Genomic DNA, 21,349 nt, shown 5'->3' on the forward strand with positions numbered 1-21,349 from the left:
AATGATCCCCAATGATCCATCGCATCTCCCAAAAAATGTTTTCAACATACATCTGTAAAATGATAGTCTAGACACTAAAGCTTTGGTTGTCTTCCTCTCATGCTTCCATGTCTTCTCCCTGGACCTCCTCAATGTCCACCTCTTGAACATCAGACTCTGAGGCCTCATCTTCACTGTCACTTTCCAACCTTGTTGAGGATGGCTGGTTGTCAGGCTCAAAAAGCCTCAAATGGATGGCCAACAATTTTTCAACCCTTGTATTGGTCAGCCTGTTGCATGCTTTGGTGTGTTTGTTCCCAAACAAGGACCAGTTGTGCTCTGAGGCGGCTGATGTTGGTGGGATTTGGAGGATGATGGAGGCAACGGGGAAAGAACCTCAGATCCACAAAGTACCTTCCACCAGGTGGCTGATGCAATATGGCAGTCGTGCGTATATATCTCATATCTCATCTCCATCCCAAAGCCCTTGATTGGTAGTGTACTTCGCCAGACTGCCAAGAACCTTGCCCTCATCCAGGCCAAGGTGGCGAGACACGGTAGTGATGACACCATAGGCCTTGTTGATCTCTGCACCAGACAGGATGCTCTTGCCAGCATACTTGGGGTCCAACATGTACACTGCGGCGTGTATGAGTTTCAGGCAGAAGTCTTCGCGCTTTTTGATGTATTTCAGAACTGCAGTTTCCTCTGCTTGGAGCAACAGTGAAGTGGGAAAGGCAGTACAGATTTCTTCTCCTACATCTGCAAGCAGAGTCTGAACATCAGACAGAATGGCATTGTCTCCATCAATCCGTACAATGGCTACTGCTATAGGTTTCAGGAGTTTCAGGCTGCTTACCACTCTCTCCCAAAATACATCATCCTGGAGGATCCTCTTGACAGACTGATATGGCCATTTCTTGGAGAGACTCCTTCCCCTCCAGGAGTCTGTCAAACATGATGACAACACCACCCCAACGGGTGTTGCTGGGCAGCTTCAATGTGGTGCTCTTATTCTTCTCACTTTGCTTGGTGAGGTAGATTGCTGCTATAACTTGATGACCCATCACACACCTAACCATTTCCTTGGCTCTCTTGTAGAGTGTATCCATTGTTTTCCGTGCCATGATGTCCTTGAGGAGCAGATCCAATGCATGAGCAGCACAGCCAATGGGTGTGATGTGAGGGTAGGACTCCTCCGCTTTAGACCAAGCAGCATTCATGTTCGCAGCATTGTCTGTCACCAGTGCAAATACCTTCTGTGGTCCAAGGTCATTGACTGCCTCTGCAATGTAGAGACCGGTGTGTCTGTTGTGTCTGTGCTCTTGTAGAATACTGGTTGAGGGGTGGAGATTATGTATTTAATTATTCTTTGCCCACGAACATTCGACCACCCATCAGAGATGATTGCAATACAGTCTGCTTTCTCAATGATTTGCTTAACCTTCATTTGAACTCTGTTGAACTCTGCATCCAGCAAATGAGTAGATAAAGCATGTCTGGTTGGAGGGGTGTATGCTGGGTGAAGAACATTCAGAAATCTCTTCCAATACATATTGCCTGTGAGCATCAGAGGTGAACCAGTTACATATACAGCTCGAGCAAGACATTCATCAGCATTTCTCTGACTACGTTCCTCCATTGAGTCAAAAATACTTCTGATTCCAGAAGGACCATGAGCTGTTGCTATCGATAAGGTGTCTGATTCATCATTTTCACCTTGAGTAGAAGTAGAGGGACTTTTGTCAGAGGTTGCTTGTTGTGAGCGCTGAGAGAACTTTATGCACTTGGCCAGATGATTATGCATCTTTGTTGCATTCTTCACATATGATTTGGCACAGTATTTGCAAATGTGCACAGCTTTTCCTTCTACATTAGCTGCAGGGAAATGTCCCCACACATCAGATAGTGCCCGTGGCATTTTCCTGTGAAGATTAGGGGAAAAAATGTAAAAAAAGGAAATAAATACAATTCCATGTACAGATAAATAGTTAAGCAGTTAGATTAAACAACTCCTTTCTAAGATAAATGTTTTAAAATGAAACCTGTATGGAAACAGGTCAGTTAAGCAAAATTCCCCAAATTCCCGGGCTTAACTTCCCATGGAAAAATTCTGGAAATATACCGCAAAGTTTCCAACCCTTTGCAACCCTAGCTGTGTGAGTGTGTGGTGGAGGGGTGGCTGCTGTATGTCTCATCCCCTACGCAAGTGTTCAAAGACCAACTTATGAACAACGGCATGGGTCCCTGAAGGACAAAAGCGCCACTGCAACAATGGCACAGGCGGCAACATTTTAGTATTCGACCAGATAGCCGTTCGCTCACACCTGACAGATGTTCTGGGAGCTTGATAGTTTGATTCATCTTGGTGACCTTGCTGTGTGGGATGCCATCTTTTAATTGCCCAAGTGCAGCTGTGATGTTGAAAGCTTTCTACTCACTAGTCCCTTTGTGTTCCGACAGCACAACAAGGCCCAGAAAGCAGAGGAGCATGGCCCAGCAGCAGTCACCATCGAGGCCAGTCTGGGTGAGAGGACGCAGGCACAGGGACCGGCTCACCACGCCAGCCAGACACCCCCCAGCAGAAGGGCCCAAAGGGAAGGTAAGCCAGTGAAGAACACACAAGTGTATACACACACACCCACCCCTACAGTATTACAAATCCCTCACAGTCAATTGGGAAGAGAATTACAACTGTATGCACAGCCCCATATATTTAAACTATTATTACTGTGAAGTAGTCCCAGTAAGACTGTACAGTATGTGCTAATCCTCTTCCCTCTCTCCTCACAGCCGTGCATGTAGAGAAGATCGTGTTGAAGGGGATCTCACGGAGGAGGTCAGACAGGGAATACAATTTTGTGGTATGTTCTCAGTCATTGCAGGGTATTAAACTTACCTTTTCCACTGATGCTACCAGTGATTTGGTCGCACCAATTTTCTCATATAAAAAACCCCATGATCATTGATAATGACCTGGCCTGTGTCCCATAATGTGCCTGCATTCCATACGGAGCCAGGCTAATCATGACTAGCCATTTTTTTTATTAGCATGCCCTTGTGTTCTTACGTTGATTTGGATAGATTTACAGAAAAGAAAATGAAAAATGTATTTATTGCAGATTTCAAAGTGCCATGTGTTCTTTTCTGCTAAATCCTCTAGAGGGTAGAGTTTTAGAAAACGATACCACAAAAAAAAACTTTTTCAATAGAATGTCCAATGTTTTCTTTTTTTCTTCTATGTCCACAACAATGCTTAAACCACATCAGGGAACAATTTGAGGTCTGGAAAAAACCTGAGAAATGTAGATTTTTTTCTTCTTCTGTAGTTACCCTTTAATTCAGGTGTACCCTTTAACAGCCAGACTGTTGTTTGGCTAGCTGTGTTTCTGTAGCCATAGGTGGCGCGTGAGTTTCAAGTTTGGGGAAGCAAATTTTCACCTTTATAATAAAGGATTTCATGCATCACCGCATTTGCAGACTTCTGTAAGATTTCCTAATGTGACGAGTTTATTGGATAGTCATAGTTTAGGCTAATAATATAACTCAATCACTGTTTGCAAAAAAGACTGTTCAATGCATGCTTCAATTCTCCCATGAGAATTCAATTCAATTCTACTACACTATATGACTGGAGACATTAGCAGGATCTTTTTTAATACGACTAAATTACAGGGTAGCCTATTTTGCTGACACTGACAAACAGATCAATAAAAACGACATTGTCTGATCCATTTAAGTAAAAATACTTTAAAGTACTACTTAAGTAGTTTTTTGGGGTATCTGTACATTACTTTACTATTAATATTTTTGACAACTTTTACTTCCTAAAGAACTACATCCTTAAAGAAAATAATTTACTTTTTACTCCATACATTTACCCTGACACCCAAAAGTATTCGTTACATTTTGAATGCTTAGCAGGACAGGAACATTTTCCAATTCACACATATTTTACTGGATGACTTTCACTTGAGTCATTTTCTATTAAGGTATCTTTACTTTTACTCAAGTATGACAAATGCGTACTTTTTCCACCACTGTGATTCTGCCAGGTAGGCATAGGCTACTTTGTAGTTCACTTTTAATTGCATTTCCATTGACCCGAAGATGGTTAGGCTATCATTAGCATTGCTAACAGCTACACAAAGTGGTAGACATACAGTCAGGTACATAAGTATTTGGAGAGTCACACAATTTGCATCATTTTGGCTCTGTATGCCACCACAATGGATTTGAAAGGAAACAATCAAGATATGCTTTAAGTGTAGACTTTCATCTTTAATTTAAGGGTTTTGGCAATTATTGTATGAACCGTGTAGGAATTAAAACCATTTTTTATACATAAGCGCCCCCCCCCCCATTTTAGGGGCTCAAAAGTAATTGGACAAACTAACAATCATAAATTATATTGTGAGTTTTTATACTTGGTTACAAATCCTCCTTTCCAGCCTGAAGTCTGGAACCCATAGACATCACCAGATGCTGGGTTTTTTCCCTAGTGATGCTCTGCCAGGCCTTTACTGCAGCTGTCTTCAGTTCCTGGTTGTTGGATTCAAGTCAGGTGATTGACTTGGCCATTGCAGAACATTCCACTTCTTTGCCTTAAAAAAGTATTGGGATGCTTTCGCAGTATGCTTCGGGTCATTGTCCATCTGCACTGTGAAGCGCCGTCCAATGAGTTTTGAAGCATTTGGTTGAATCTAAAGGAGATAAAATAGCCCTAAACACTTCAGAATTCATCCTGCTGCTTTTGTCAGCAGTCACATCATCAATAAATACAAGGGAAGTAGTTCCATTGGCAGCCATACATGCCCAAGCCATAACGCTACCTCCACCATTCTTCACAGAGGAGGTGGTATGCTTCGGAACATTTTATTTATTTATTTCACCTTTATTTAACCAGGTAGGCCAGTTGAAAACAAGTTCTCATTTACAACTGCGACCTGGCCAAGATAAAGCAAAGTAGTGCGACAAAAACAACAACACAGAGTTACACATAAACAAACGTACAGTCAATGACACAATAGAAAAATCTGTATACAGTGTGTGCAAATTAAGTAAGGAGGTAAGGCAATAAATAGGCCAATAGTGGCGAAGTAATTACAATTTAGCAATTTACACTGGAGTGATATGTGCAGACGAGGATGTGCAAGTAGAAATATTGGAGTGCAAAAGAGCAGAAAAACAAATATGGGGATGAGGTAGATAGTTGGTTGGATGGGCTTTTTACTGATGTGCTGTGTACAGCTGCGGCGATTGGTAAGCTGCTCTGACAGCTGACGCTTAAAGTTAGTGAGGGAGATAAGTCTCCAACTTCAGCGATTTTTGCAATTCGTTCCAGTCATTGGCAGCAGAGAACTGGAAGGAAAGGCGGCCAAAAGAGGTGTTGGCTTTGGGGATGACCAGTGAAATATACCTGCTGGAGCACGTGCTACGGGTGGGTGTTGCTATGGTGACCAGTGAGCTGAGATAAGGCGGAGCTAGACCTACCAAAGACTTATAGATGACCTGGAGCCAGTGGGTTTGGCGACGAATATGTAGTGAGAACCAGCCAACGAGAGCATACAGGTCGCAGTGGTGGGTAGTATATGGGGCTTTGGTGACAAAACAGATGGCACTGTGATAGACTGCATCCAATTTGCTGAGTAGAGTGTTGGAGTCTAATTTGTAAATTACATCTCCGAAGTCGAGGATCGGTAGGATAGTCAGTTTTATGAGAGTAAGTTTGGCAGCATGAGTGAAGGAGGCTTTGTTGCAAAATAGGAAGCCAATTCTAGATTTAACTTTGGATTTTAGATGCTTAATGTGAGCTTGGAAGGAGAGTTTACAGTCTAGCCAGACACCTAGGTATTTATAGTTGTCCACATATTCTAAGTCAGAAGCGTCCAGAGTATTGATGCTAGTCGGGCGGGCGGGTGTGGGCAGCTATCGGTCGAAGAGCATGCATTTCCTTTTACTAGCATTTAAGAGCAGTTGGAGGCCGCGGAAGGAGTGTTGTATGGCCTTGAAGCTCGTCTTGAGGTTAGTTAACACAGTGTCCAAAGAAGGGCCAGATGTATACAGAATGGTGTGATCTGCGTAGAGGTGGATCAAAGCATCACCCGCAGCAAGAGCGACATCATTGATACATACAGAGAAAAGAGTCGGCCCGAGAATTGAACCCTGTGGCACCCCCGTAGAGACTGCCAGAGGTCCGGACAACAGGCACCGAAAAGAATACGGTGAGCAGTTCCTTCCCTTCTCCATACTCTTCTCTTCCCATCATTCTGGTACAAGTTCATCTTTGTCTCATTTGTCCATAGGATGTTGTTCCAGAACTGTACAGGCTTTTTTTTAAATATTTTTTGGCAAACTCTAACCTGGTCTTCCGGTTTGAGGCTTATCAATGGTTTACATCTTGTGGTAAACCCTATGTATTTACTCTGGTGAAGTCTTCTCTTGATTGTTGACTTTGACACAGATAGGCCTACCTCCTGGAGGATGTTCTTGATCTGGCCCAACTGTTGTGAAGGGATTTTCCTTCACAAGGGAAACAATTCTTCTGTCAACCACCACAGTTGTTTTCCGTGGTCTCCCTGGCCTTTTGGTGTTCCTGAGCTCACCAGTGCATTCTTTTTAAGAACGTACCAAATAGTTGATTTGGCCACACCTAATGTTTTTGCTAGCTCTAATGATGGCTTGCTTCGCTGGCAGTGATAGCTCTTTGGACTTCATTTTGAGGGTTAACAGCAACAGATTCCAAATGCCACGCTTGAAATCAACTCTAGACCTTTTATCTGCCTACTTGTAAATTAACTAATGAGGGAATAACATACACTTTAGCCATGGAACAGCTGAGCAGCCAATTGTCCAATTACTTTTGGTTCCTTTAAAAGGGGGGGACCACTGTGCTATAATTTCTACACTGTTCACCCGATTTGGAATGTAAATAACATCACATGTATTTCATTTCAACTCTAACACGCTGTGCTAGACAGCTAAAATAATAACTTTGTCAATGTCCAAATATTTATGGACCTGACTGTATAGGCCCTATGCGCACTCACGGGCATTCCCGTGCCATCGTTTCCTCTTTAGAAAGTTGGTTTATTTTTGGTTAATTGCACATTACTGTTTGAATAAATCATGAAAATAAAAAATGTAAAAAGCGAATTGTGAACCAAAAACTAACGTGTCCAGGTTAAAAAAAAATCACTCTGTGTCACATTGCCAAGTCAAACAGTCGCAAATACGACTGTTTTGGTCACAGTATCGAACCTTGCATTGCTTGTGGAACAGCCAGTGCAGAGCAGTGGCATTTCCTGTGAGCGTGTCCTGTGCCAGTGGCATTTGACAGCATAAGTCGAGAAGCATTGGCCATAGAGGTCACTACTCCAGGAAAAAGAAGAACGGAGGAAGGAGAGGGGAGGGGAAGGGGGTGTTACAGGAAATATTTTCTCCAACTCTCACCTTCGCCTCCTGAAATATTGAAAGAAATTCCTATCCCTGTTTTTTTATTTACATATTTACTTTCCTATCTTTTCCCCCTCCGACTCTCACACCCTCCTCTGTGTAGATAAAAAAAAAGAAGCTGTGCAATCTCTTGGGGTAAACATCCTGTAGTGTGACTTAAAGAGAGCAATACGTACTCTACACCAGGGAGAGAGGGGAGAGGTCATGAGCAGATGAAAAAATAGATTTAGAGTAGACAAACTTGGATTTTTTTGGCAGGGACATATACAGTATGCTACCCTAAACAACATAACCTTCACTCCAAATCAAAACTCCAAACCTACAACCTGATTTTGGATGGAATTACCTGGAATGCTTCCTACACCCAAGGATTATTATTCTCAAACTATACAGCAAACAAACAGAAACCTGAACACCATCCAACCTGGAACTGAGTGAGTAATGTTTAGTCTGAAGCTATTTTTTTACTTTTAAAAGCCAAGAATAAAAATAAATTGTATATATTTTACTTTATAAGGGCTGAATGCTAAGGCTACCAAGCTTGCTAGGACAAAGAGATACGACTTCAATTAGCACTGACGTGTGAAGCGAGAGGTGTCAAAGCCTTTGAGCCTAACAAATGGTAGGCTACCCCACCCAAATCCAGAGCCCTTGAAGCCCCCTCCTGCTGTTCAGAGACCATTCACTGGCATTTTCTACAAGAAATCTGCCTCCAGAAATAAAAGCTTCTCCCAAGTGAGTGTGACACCTACTCCCGTTGCCTGCTGCACTGCTGCTTGGATTCCACCTGGCGATCTTTTCACCGTCTGCCCTGGTTGTTTCCCCATCTGGTACAGGTACCCCCACTACACTTCCCCCACCCCTCTCTCCCGAGCTTTCGCTCGCCTCCAGCACAAAGGCACTGTTGGGGCGAGTGATTCTGATCTTAGAATGGCTAGCCCCAAGTCATTATGTTAAAAAAAATATTGTGCATTTTGCTATTTGCCTCACGACTCCTGCATGCTTTGTTGACTACAAACATTCTTTACCCAACTGTGGCACAGACTGTTTGTTCCCACACTCGGGACTCTGACTCTCTATTGGTTACACAGACTTTTGGCCTCCCATCCTATTCTAACCACCTCTCGCCGGCTTTGTATTCATGTTACCTGATGAAATTGCTGTACAATATGATCTTGTTGCCATCTGATGCACATTCAGATATCATAAATCAGCACTGCAGAGCTCCCTGACCTATGCCGTGCCTTGATTGTATTACTATTGATGATATCTGGAAATGTTCATGTACACCCTGGCCCTTCTACTGTTGCTAGCCCCAATTCTGACTTGTGCTCTGATATCTGCTTCACTGATTTCTGCTCTCGTAAAAGCCTGGGTTTTCTGCACGTTAACACTAGAAGCTTGTTACCTAAAATGGATCAATTGAAAGTTTGGGTTGGTCATTACTGAGACATGGTTAAGGAAGAGTGTTTTGAATACTGATGTTAACTCTTCTGGTGATAACCTTTTTCGGAAAGACAGATCTTCCAAAGGTGGGGGAGTGGAAATCTTTACCAAGGATCACCTTCAGTGCTCGGTTGTCTCCACCAAGTCTGTCCCCAAACAATTTGATTTGCTGGTTTTAAGTATTAAAGTTTCAAATAGCTCTTTGTTGACTGTTGCTGGGTGCTATCGTCCTCCATCAGCACCGGCCTGTACCCTACCTGCCCTAAGCTCTCTCCTGGCCCCTTACACTAAGTCTGAATTTGTCCTGCTAGGTGACCTAAACTGGGACATGCTTAAACCACCGGACCAAGTCCTAAAGCAATGGGACTCCCTAAATCTTTCTCAGATTATTACCAATCCCACAAGGTATGACTCCAAATTCCCAGAAAAGGCTACTCTTCTTGATGTTATCCTCACAAATAATCATGTTAGGTATCAGTCTGGTGTTTTTTGTAATGACCTTAGGCTGTAAAACAGTGATCACTATGTTCGTAATGGCTACTCAGTGAAACAACCTGTCTGATTTGTCATAGACTCTTGCTAAAAAACTTTCATGAGCAAGCCTTCCTTCATGAACTGGCTTCTGTAAAATATTATAGTCAGCTTGATCCCCTCTGTGGAAGACGCTTGGACCTTCTTTTTTGATATTTTCAGTGGGATTGTTATCAAACACCCCATTTAAAAAAAAATTAAAAAATTTTTTAAAAAAAGAGAGAATTTAAAAACAGGTTCAGCCCCTGGTTCGACCGTGATCTTGCAGAGTTACTCCACCTCAAGAATTGCATTTGGTGAAAGGCTCGGCACACGCATACTCAGGCTGACTGGCTCTCGTTCAGGCAAATGAGAAATAAGTGCACTCAGGCTATCCGGATGGCCAAAGTTAGTTACTTTAGGGAGCAGTTCTCGCTCTGTGGGTCTAAGCACAAGAAGTTCTGGAAAACGGTTAAAGACCTGGAGAATAAAAGCTCCTCCTCACAGCTGCCCATGTCCCTTAGAGTTGATGATGTGGATGTTACTGACAAGAAGCTCGTTAATCACCACTTCATTAAGTCAGGATTCCTAATCGACTCAGCCATGCCTCCTTGCCCGTCCAACATTTCCTCATCTCCCACCCCTTCTAATGCAACTGTCCCTGATGCTTCTCCCTCTACTTCCCCTGCCCCGCTACAAAGTTTCTCCCTGCAGGCAGTCACTGAGTCCGAGGTTCTAAAGGAGCTCCTGAAACTTGACCCCAAAAAGCCACCTTGGTCAGGACAGCCACGGTTTGTCCTTTATTTAAAGGGGGAGATCAAGCTGATCCTAACTGTTATAGGCCTATTTCTATTTTGCCCTGTTTATCAAGTGTTGGAAAAACTTGTCAATAATCAACTGATTGGCTTTCTTAATGTCTATCGTATTCTCTCTGGTATGCAATCTGGTTTCGCCTCAGATTATGGATGTGTCACTTCAACCTTAAAGGTCCTCAATGATGTCACCATGCCCTTGATTCTAAGCAATGTTGTCCTGCTATTTTTATTGACTTGGCCAAAGCTTTTGATACGGTAGACCATTCCATTCTTGTGGGCAGGCTAAGGAGTATTGGTGTCTCTGAGGGGTCTTTGCCTGATTTACTAACTACCTCTCTCAAAGAGTGCAGTGTTTAAAGTCAGAAAATCGGTTGTCTCAGCCACTGCCTGCCACCAAAGGAGTACCCCAAGGCTCAATCCTAGGCCCCACGCTCTTCTCAATTTACATCAACAACATAGCTCAGGCAGTTGGAAGCTCTCTCATCCATTTATATGCAGATGATAGTCTTATACTCAGCTGGCCCCTCCCCAGATTTTGTGTTAAATGCTCTACAGCAAAGCTTCCTTAGTGTCCAACAAGCTTTCTCTATCCTTTGTTCTGAACACCTCCAAAACAAAGGTCATGTGTTTTTGTAAGAAGTATGCCCCTCTCCCCACAGGTGTGATTACTACCTCTGAGGATTTAGAGCTCGAGGTAGTCACCTCATACAAGTACTTCGGAGTATTGCTAGACTGTACACTGTCCTTCTCTCAGCACATATCAAAGCTGCAGGCTAAGGTTAAATCTAGACTTGGTTTCCTCTATCGTAATCGCTCCTCTTTCACCCCAGCTGACAAACTAACCCTGATTCAGATGACCATCCTACCCATGCTAGATTATGGAGACATCATTTATAGATCGGAAGGTAAGCGTGCTCTCGAGCGGCTAGGTGTTCTTTACCATTCGGCCATCAGATTTGCCACCAATGCTCCTTATAGTACACATCACTGCACTCTGTACTCCTCTGTAAACTGGTCATCTCTGTATACCCATTGCAAGACCCGCTGGTTGATGCTTATTTATAAAATTATCTTAGGCCTTACTCCCCCCTATATGAGATATCTACTGCAGCCCTCATCCTCCATATACAACACCCGTTCCGCCAGTCACATTCTGTTAAAGGTCCCCAAAGCACACACGTCCCTGGGTCGCTCGTATTTTTAGTTCGCTGCAGCTAGTGACTGGAACGAGCTGCAACAAACACTCAAACTGGACAGTTTTATGATAATCTCTTAATTCAAAGACTCAATCATGGACACTCTTGCTGATAGTTGTAGATGCTTTGCGTGATGTATTGTTGTCTCTACCTTCTTGCCCTTTGTGCTGTTGTCTGTGCCCAATGTTTGTACAATGTTTTGTGTTGCTACCATGTTGTTGTCGTGTTGGTGTTGTGTTGCTACCATGCTGTGTTGTCATGTGTTGCTGCCTTGCTATGTTGTTGTCTTGGGTCTCTCTTTATGTAGTGTTGTCTCTTGTCGTGATGTGTGTTTTTGTCCTATATTTTATTTCGTTATTTATTTTTAATCCCAGCCCTTGTCCCCGCAGGAGGCCTTTTGGTAGGCCGTCATTGTAAATAAGAATTTGTTCTTAACTGACTTGCCTAGTTAAAGAAAGGTTCAATAAATGAAATAAATTAAAGCAAGCGAGAAAGGGAGAGTGCGAGCACAGCCCTGTGTCAAAGACACCACTCACCAGCTGTGTCTGGGCCCACGGCTGTCTTCCTTCAGCTCTGCTCTGAGGGGAGCAGTTGGCTCTGGTGCTGGGTGTGATTTCACCATGCCTGGCTCCTGGCTCCCCCGCCAGGCTCCAAATGAAACCGAGCTGCCACCTCCCTCTCTATCTGTTAGCACTAGTAGCAGGCCCCTAATGTAGATCTGTTTGGAGAGCCTGTTGTGTTCATGTCTTTCAGCTTATTGGAAATCACGTTTTAGGCCATTGCTTTTATCATCACACATACAAAATACTATAGTCTACTATAGAATACTACAGTGCTTAGTATAGAATTTTTATTTATTTTTTCACCTTTATTTAACCAGGTAGGCTAGTTGAGAACAAGTTCTCATTTACAACGGCGACCTGGCCAAGATAAAGCACAGCAGTTCGACACATACAACAACACAGAGTTACACATGGAATAAACAAACATACAGTAGAAAAAAGAAAAGTCTATATACAGTGAGTGCAAATGAGGTAGGATAAGGGAGGTAAGGCAATAAATAGACCATGGTGACGAAGTAATTACAATATAGCAATTAGACACTGGAATGGTAGATGTGCAGAAGATGAATGTGCAAGTAGAGATACTGGGGTGCAAAGGAGCAAAATAAATAAATACAGTATGGGGATGAGGTAGTTGGATGGGCTGTTTACAGATGGGCTATGTACAGGTGCAGTGATCTGTGAGCTGCTCTGACAGCTGTTGCTTAAAGCTAGTGAGGGAGATATGGGTCTCCAGCTTCAATTATTTTTGCAGTTCGTTCCAGTCGTTGGCAGAAGAGAACTGGAAGGAAAGGCGGCCAAATGAGGAATTGGCTTTGGGATTGACCAGTGAGATACCTGCTGGAGCGGGTGCTATGGGTGGGTGCTGCTATGGTGACCAGTGAGCTGAGATAAGGCGGGGCTTTACCTAGCAGAGACTTGTAGATGACCTGGAGCCAGTGGGTTTGGCGACGAGTATGAAGCGATGGCCAGCCAACGAGAGCGTACACGTCGCAGTGGTGGGTGATATATGGGGATTGGTGACAAAACGGATGGCACTGTGATAGACTGCATCCAATTTGTTGAGTAGAGTGTTGGAGGCTATTTTATAGATGGCATCGCCGAAGTCTAGGATCGGTAGGATGGTCAGTTTTACGAGAGTATGTTTGGCAGCATGCGTGAAGGATGCTTTGTTTGCGAAACAGGAAGCCAATTCTAGATTTAATTTTGGATTGGAGATGCTTAATGTGAGTCTGGAAGGAGAGTTTACAGTCTAGCCAGACACCTAGGTATTTGTAGTTGTCCACATATTCTACGTCAGAATTATGTAGTATACTGTAGAATACTATACTACACACTGTAGTATCCCTCGATCATGTGTAGTACTTAGTATAGAATGTTGTAGAATACTACACCAAAAAAATCACTGTAGTAAATACTACAGAAATGTCCTCACAAATACTACAGTCTGCAAAAACACAGCATTTTTTTAAAACGATATTAAATACTGCAGTATTTAATTTGCATGTACCGTGCCCATTCCCTTCCCCCATATCCCAATTTGTGCCACCTATAAGTGAGAAGCCTACACGCCAAGTATAGACCATATATTGTGTTCTCTACAGGTTATAGAAAAGAGCAGAAGCTCTATACACTCCGTTCACAACCCAGTCCTGCCTACCTATAGATTATGGAAAATATGCTCTTTTAGTATTTCTCCTCAAGGGGAAAAACCCACTTATATGACAAAGATAATAAAACAAAAACAGTTTAGTAAATTCTACAGTAATGTCCCCAAAAACACTACAGTAAATACTACAGTCCGCAAAAACACCACACTAATTACCTGTAAAAAAAAATAGTAGTATATTCTATAGTAAACTGTAAATACTACATTAAAAACTGGGTGGTTCAAGCCCTGAATGCTGATTGGCTGACAGCTGTGGCTATACAGCCGTATACCACGGCAAAAACACTACAGTGAATGCTTTATTATTCCTACCATAGTATACACTACAGTATATGTATGTGTGTGTGTGTGTGTGTGTGTGTATATATATATATATATATATATATATATATTTTTTTTTTATGTGGTAGGGCACCTGTTTCTTATACAATGCAGAAAAACAAAATGATTGAAGACACTGCTAGCCTATCAAAACCCAGATAGAGTGGGTCTGTATTCTATCTCCTAGCGGACCTCTCGTCTTGGTCACAACCTTCCTTCATGGTCTGGTGGGAACAATTTAGCAGCTTTTAAACAGACACCACAGCCTGGCCTCAGGAAGACCACAAAGTTTTAAGCTCTACCGCCATTTTCCTTTTCAGATTTATTTGGGGGGGGCTGGTTTACTGAACGCTAGCATGGCCACAACAGTCAGAGACTGTAATTCTGAACCGGTCTGAAGCAGACACTGTGTAAACCATATAATACCTGTAGAGGAGGAATTCATTGTGTGTGACTGTGTGTGTTTGTTAGTGCGGGGGCATGTTGGTTTACTCATCAACTAAGCCTGTTGATACATGAAGATTTTATTTGAGGGTAATGACTGTCCTGCTTTTGCCTTGGTTTTATTTTTACGTGAGCTACAGCTCAACTGCTTTTCATGACGGACGATTTGTTGACTTGTCATCAGGGGCGATGGGCCAGGCTAGCGTTGAAAACGCCACCTCGTATCCGTCCTGATCTATTGCCATGGGCTCGTGTGTAAACAGTTACCCCGCGGTCGCCACCCGCGCAATGGAACAAGGGCAACGACCTTGGAGCTGACTGGAATTCGACAAATTCCTGTGTGTGTGTGTGTGTGTGTGTGTGTTTGTGTGTGTGACACACCTCCTCGCGCCAGTACTGTCACATGTTTCTACCAAACAAGGAAACCAGCTAGGGTTCATACTGGCTTGTCTTTGTCAATGTGTGTTGTTTGTGATGCATTGTAGCTAGATAGTTTGAGCAGCCCCTGGGTTGGCCTAAGGGAGGAAACATTGACAAGCCCTTCCCTCCTTCCATGTTATGTATGGAGGGGGATGACTTGCATTTTCCTCAATGTTGATATGGTTGAGTGTACTGTCCTTTGGGCCGGTCAGCTCTCTTGCTAGTGTCCCTGTCATATGGCCTCCGTAGGTCCACAAATTATTTATCCTGGCACAGCAGAGGTTATGTCCCTTAAAGCTAGGTCATACTGACCCTCATAATACAGTATGTCACTTTAGTCTTTGTTGTCAGTATATTGACTCCATTACCTCAGCAGGTGGTGCCATGGTAGGGCAGGGACAGACAGGGCAGGGTTTGCCAGAGAGAGGGGAGCAGCAGGAGAGAGGTGTTCCGCTGGGGGATTCCCTTTGTCTAGCCTGCCTGCCTGCCTGCCTGCCTGCCTGAGCCTAACCAAGCCAGGCCCCATGCCAAGCCCCCGTCACACCACCACCCCTCTCACTGCTCTGATCATGTGATTTAGCCTCTAATGAGGGATGAGGAAACACTGCTGCTGTGCTAGACACACACACACACTATCTCTCTCACTCACTCTGTGTCAACTCCCTAGCCTGTCTCAGATGCTGTCCTCACCTTACGGCAGAGTGATGGGTGTTTGCAGGGATGAGTGACTGACGGACGGCTGAAGACTCCCAGACAGTCGGGCAGACGATGGTGTTAGGATTTTGCCTGTGGTATCAGCCCGGCTGTTATTGCTAATATTCTCCAGATATTAATATTTTTCTTCCTCTTCCTTCGCCTCTTTTTGCCTGAGCGAGCAAATGTGTCATTGCTGTTGTGCATAAATGCCCCCACCACACGTATCCTGTCTCGTTTTCCGCCAACAGCCATGTTTTTCTTTTTTTCGCTCGTGTTGACATGTCTGCCTGCCAAAGTGAACTGAAATTTAGGAGTTTCATTTGGTTGCTGATTTGAAATGTCTGGGTACATTTCGAGAGTTATAATGTGAATCTGGATGATTCCTTTCTTTAGCGGGAAATCAATTGTGATGTCGGTCGTCTAATTGCTAGCTAACCAAAACAAGGGGAAACTAAAATGGATGAATGTCTTGAAATAGTCCGACCCTAACAGTGTAATTTTAAATGTAGCCTGGCTTCCTTAGTAGAGCTAGTAAAAGGCTAGTCATGCTCAGTGTGTAATGTTGCTGTGTGAGATGGTTTAGGCTTACTATCTGGCGCATACTAGCAGAACCTAGACCAAGGTAAGCCTGCCGCTCCCATTATTTTGCACATGCTAATGGGAATGCTAAGCTTTACTGTAGCTAAGTTGAAAGAACATGGGGTTGTTGCCTGTTTTGGACTACTTTACATTTTAAAACAAATTGGTGGATGCTCTTATCCAGAGCGACTTACAGGAGCAATTATGGTTAACTGCCTTGCTCAAGGGTACATGGGCAGATTTTTTTTTAACCTAGTCGGCGCAGGGATTCAAACCAGAAACCTTTTGGTTACTGGCCGAACAGTAGGCTACCTGCCACCCTTACTTTCAGCTATCCAAACAACGAGGCTATTTCTATTGTGAGTAGTACTGATATCTCTTTTTAATATGGGCTCACATTTACTTCAGTAGCCTGTAGTCATCCCCACAAAATTACAAAATATGTTTCTCTGGCTGACTCTGAATTATTATTATATATTTTTTAATTGCCTAGCGGTGTGGTAGTGAAGGCGTCACTGCACCCTGAACTTGGTTTGGCATGGTACTAGCTAGCCAGACCTGCCTGCCTGCTGTGGCTACCGCCAGCCTGGGGACCAGAGGGTTTGCTTGCATCATCAACCCGCGTCACTCCAGTACACAGCCAGGTGCAGGAGAAACAGTCATGGCGTGAATAGTTCTTCATTACAACCGATAGGGGAACATCCAAGTGTTTTATACGATCTATGGTCCTTTCACGTGACGAAGGAAGCTGTTTTAAGAGTGTTTGGATGTAACCCGGCCAGACAGTCTGTGCCACGCCGAGTGGAGAGAGATGGTCATGGTGGTTTTAGTCATCTCCTTTTCTAACCCACCCACCCAGCCAGCCAGCTCTGCTATGCGCTGCCAAGCACCTGTGTGTTCAAGTGTGAACCCATCCTTTTCCCCGTGCTATATAACAGGCAGACTTACTCTCCTGTCATTTCTCCCCAGAGGTACATTTGGAGTGAAATTATGGGTTTGGTTCTGGACTTGCTGGTAAACTGAGCCGACTCAGTTAGAATAGCCAGAACGGGCCGGGAAGCAAGGCAGTAAAAACTCACGGCTGGCTGGCAAAACCTGGCACCCTGTAAGCCTGTGTACACACACACACACCAAGAGACAGACGCACACGTACACACTCATTCACACAGGGACACGAGCACAGACACACACACCACACATCCTTGCTTTGTCACTCTCGTTCTCTATCACTATCATCCTACTGGCTGGCAGGCTTCTTCGTCTGAGTGTGAGAGGCAGAGTGATGTGACAGTACGGATGTAGCCGTCAGTTCCTCTGGGCAAAGAGTAGCATGGAGAGAGCAGGAAATCCACTGACTGCATTAGCAGCCAAGCCAGTCAGACCAAGAGAGAGGGGGACAACAGGCCCCTGCAAGACTACACAGCCCAGGGCCCATATAGGCTCCTAGTGTTTCCCCTATATTAATTTAGCAGCTGTGGCCCACCGCTGCTAAATTGTTGCCGATATGTATATTTATGGCGGGCCGTGCTTTTAAATTGATAGTCATTGGCTCAATGACTGGAAGTCTGTGGGAACAGCTAGCATGTCATTGCACTGACGCTAGTAGCAATGCACCCCCGTACTCCACACACACACACACACACACACACACACACACACACACACACACATACACACGTCAACAGGGAATGAAAGCGAGAGAGAAAGAGGACTAAAAGCTTCAGTTTGGCCACTTTGGTTTTAAACAAGGCAGTCTTAGTGTGTAGTGATTTTTGTCCTTTCACTCCTCACCACTGCCCTTTCAACATATAGCTTTGTAAAATAAGCCATTTTAATCCATGGCTTGTCACACAACGCTTGGGTCAGTAAGTGGGGTTTTATGTGTTTAGTGAAACTGCCTTTTGAAAGGTAGGAAAAACAACTGATTGTCCCTCTGTAGACTTTACCCCTGGGACAGCACAGGACAGCCATGTGAGCTATGCTCGCTTCTAGAGAAACCAGTCACTTTTACAGTCCTATATTGACATTAACGGTTGCCCGATTTGCCCGGGGCAGGTCATCTAAACAGTCGGGCAGGTGAAATTGTGTCCAAAAGATGACCGTTAATTCACTCACGTTGACTCTAGTATTCCATTTGTTGATGTGCATTAGCGACTCAAAACAAAAAAAGAAACCAAGCCAAGTTCTTTTCAACCTTTCCCTCCGTTATGTGTCTCACTCACTCAATTTCGTTTCCGACCGCTCCATCACACACGTGCTGCGCACGCAAGTTCCCATTGCTAGGAAGCGGCATCGCGCCGGGAAACATTGGAAGCCATTTACTTTCAATGGAGGGAAAGCGAGAGAAGTGGAGTGGGCGGGGGGACCGTTGAGCGACACAAGCTGAGTGACTCAAACATTATAACAAAATCAACGGGGGCCCCATGCCATGACTTTTTGGGAATTTTATATTCTGCCTGACTGTTTAGTTTTTATTTTGGTGATTGGTAGTTTTAAAAGATTTATCTTATTTAAAATATTATATGCTCCATTATCTTTTCTGCACACTTTATATATGGTTTTAGTCATTTTAAGTTTATACTACTAAATGCATATAGGGGAAACACTGGGGTAGGCTATCTCATGCTTAAAAAGGGAAGCAGTTTAGCTTTCTATTGCTGTTAACTGTATGTCTCAACTACCACTATTAAGCAAATTACACCCTGTTAAAACAGGAGTAAACGGTGAACAGTGATATTGATGAGAAAGACGCAGCTGTTTCGGTAGCGCGAGTCGCGGCTTAAATGGTGCTTGTAGTCCTTCATTTAGCAAATCACTTTGCAATTGAAGTAAGTGTTTTTCAGTTCAGACAAGAATATAGACCTAAACATTTTGATTTAGTCGTCCATTGTGAACAGTGATACTCGGGGGGTGCTCTTGAGTGGCGCAGCGGTCTAAGGCAATGCATCAGTGCTGAGGCGTCACTACAGACACCCTGGTTCGAATCCAGGCTTTATCACACCCGGCCGTGATTGGGAGTCCCATAGGGCAGCGCAATATAAAATATATTTTGATTTATTTAACACCTTTTTGGTTACTACATGATTTCATGTGTTTTGTAGTTTTGATGTAGAAAATAGTCAAAATAAATGAATGAGTAGTTGTTTCCAAACTTTTGACTGGTACAGTATGTATGGCAGATTTTTCTAAAGCCAGGCACATTTAACAGTTAGGCTATTGATTATAGACCTAAACCAAAATGGGGTTTCCTCCTCGATTTTCTTAGACAATTAGGCCTCCGCCGCATTGTTCTCAATCCCAATATGCTGGTTAACTTTGCTATTATGCACATAGCAACATAGGGAAGGTGCCAATTCTACGGTGCACTGAAGACCGTTTCAGAACTGCGGACAGCGACCGTATCCAACGCGGGGGAAAAAATTACAATTGTTATAAAATATTAGATTTATTATTGTTTCACCATTATTTTTACATAATATAACCATATACAATGTCTTAGAGTGATGGACTGTGCCATCTCCATGGTCTCCGCAATGGATTAGTCCACTGAGACAGGCGCGAAACAGACAGGTGTCTTGTGCACCATGAAAAAAATGACTGCTCGACTCAGGAAATCTCAGTTGACCGACAGCCTGTCGACCAAACAATCGACCACTCGACTAAATGGGGTCAGCCCTAATGTAAGGTATGATATTATGTAAAAGCTATACGTTCTTACTACTGTCCGTAATTGAGACAAACACATTTCACCTGAAACAAAACATTTTTGGGTATTAATTAAGCCACCTAACTATTCCTCGTCTTTTGATTTGGTCTCCCTCCATTCTCCAAAAAGTGTTTTGGCAATTTACTACAAATCAAACTTTCCCTAATGATTGTGACTGTATAGGCCTATTGGTGAGGGACTGGGACTGAGCTAGTTTAGGTCTATATAGGGCTCTGGTCTAGGCTAGGTAGGACCAGGGTATGGGTGTTTGGCTGTTTTGGTATGGCTACTGTTGCCTGGCAGTGGCAGGAGAATGCAGCCTGCCTCCCTGGTAGTGCCCTCCAGATAAGGCTGAACGAATGAGCATGGAATGCAGGCATCGGCACAGCATCCATTGTGTCGCCTCAGAGTGAAGTGATAGAATCTGACAGGGCGTTCATCTTCTCAGCCATAGAGCAAAACACACACCACATTCACAAACATCAAATCAGGCACATGCACAAAACTATTTCCACGAGTCTTTGTGTTGATATTGGTTCTGTGGTAACCACTGAGGATGCAGAGGGGTTGTCAATAGAGATATAGCAATGGACTCACACACATTCTATTACATGACTCATCTGTAACAGCAGAGGTAAAAGCAAGCAGCATTCTCTTCTATAGACTTGGAATGATGGTCATGTTCTTGGCAACAACAACAACTACTTGTTTGTCAACATAACTGCAGCTGTTTTTATAGTCAGCTGTGGTGGAGGAATTCCTTCAACATCTTGATAGGGTGTGGTATTACTTCAAGGTGACTGTATTGAAGTTTGTATACTTCCTGTCTCACTTGTGTTATTCAAATATCAGTACATAGCATAGGACAGACAATGTTGCTCTGTATACAGTGAGGGAAAAAGGTATTTGATCCCCTGCTGATTTTGTACGTTTGCCCACTGACAAAGAAATTATCAGTCTATAATTTTAATGGTAGGTTTATTTGAACAGTGAGAGACCAGAATAACAACAACAAAAATCCAGAAAAACGCATTTCAAAAATGTTATAAAATGATTTGCATTTTAATGAGGGAAATAAGTATTTGACCCCTCTGCAAAACATGACTTAGTACAAACCCTTGTTGGCAATCACAGAGGTTAGAGGTTTATTGTAGTTGACCAACAGGTTTGCACACATCTCAGGAGGGATTTTGTCCCACTCCTCTTTGCAGATCTTTTCCAAGTCATTAAGGTTTCGAGGCTGACGTCTGGCAACTCGAACCTTCAGCTCCCTCCACAGATTTTCTATGGGATTAAGGTCTGGAGACTGGCTAGGCCACTCCAGGACCGTAATGTGCTTCTTCTTGAGCCACTCCTTTGTTGCCTTGGCCGTGTGTTTTGGGTCATTGTCATGCTGGAACACCCATCCACGACCCATTTTCAATGCCCTGGCTAAGGGAAGGAGGTTCTTACCCAAGATTTGACGGTACATGGCCCGTCCATCGTCCCTTTGATGCAGTGAAGTTGTCCTGTCCCCTTAGCAGAAAAACACCCCCAAAGCATAATGTTTC

At 43.6% G+C, this 21,349-nt stretch overlaps 1 protein-coding gene across 7 annotated transcripts in view; it reads left to right on the forward strand.

Annotated features, from left to right (window-relative positions):
• Window positions 1–21,349, forward strand: part of LOC115195648 (zinc finger CCHC domain-containing protein 2) — a 68,578-nt gene that overhangs the window by 18,982 nt on the left and 28,247 nt on the right. For all 7 annotated transcript variants that reach the window (XM_029755730.1, XM_029755736.1, XM_029755733.1 and 4 more), the window contains exons 2-3: window positions 2,443–2,581; window positions 2,773–2,843. In XM_029755730.1, the coding sequence (XP_029611590.1) occupies window positions 2,443–2,581; window positions 2,773–2,843 (210 nt within the window). The remainder of the gene's footprint in view (window positions 1–2,442; window positions 2,582–2,772; window positions 2,844–21,349) is intronic.

Source organism: Salmo trutta, chromosome 6 (assembly GCF_901001165.1).
Source record: "Salmo trutta chromosome 6, fSalTru1.1, whole genome shotgun sequence".
Classification (NCBI taxonomy): Eukaryota; Metazoa; Chordata; class Actinopteri; order Salmoniformes; family Salmonidae; genus Salmo; species Salmo trutta.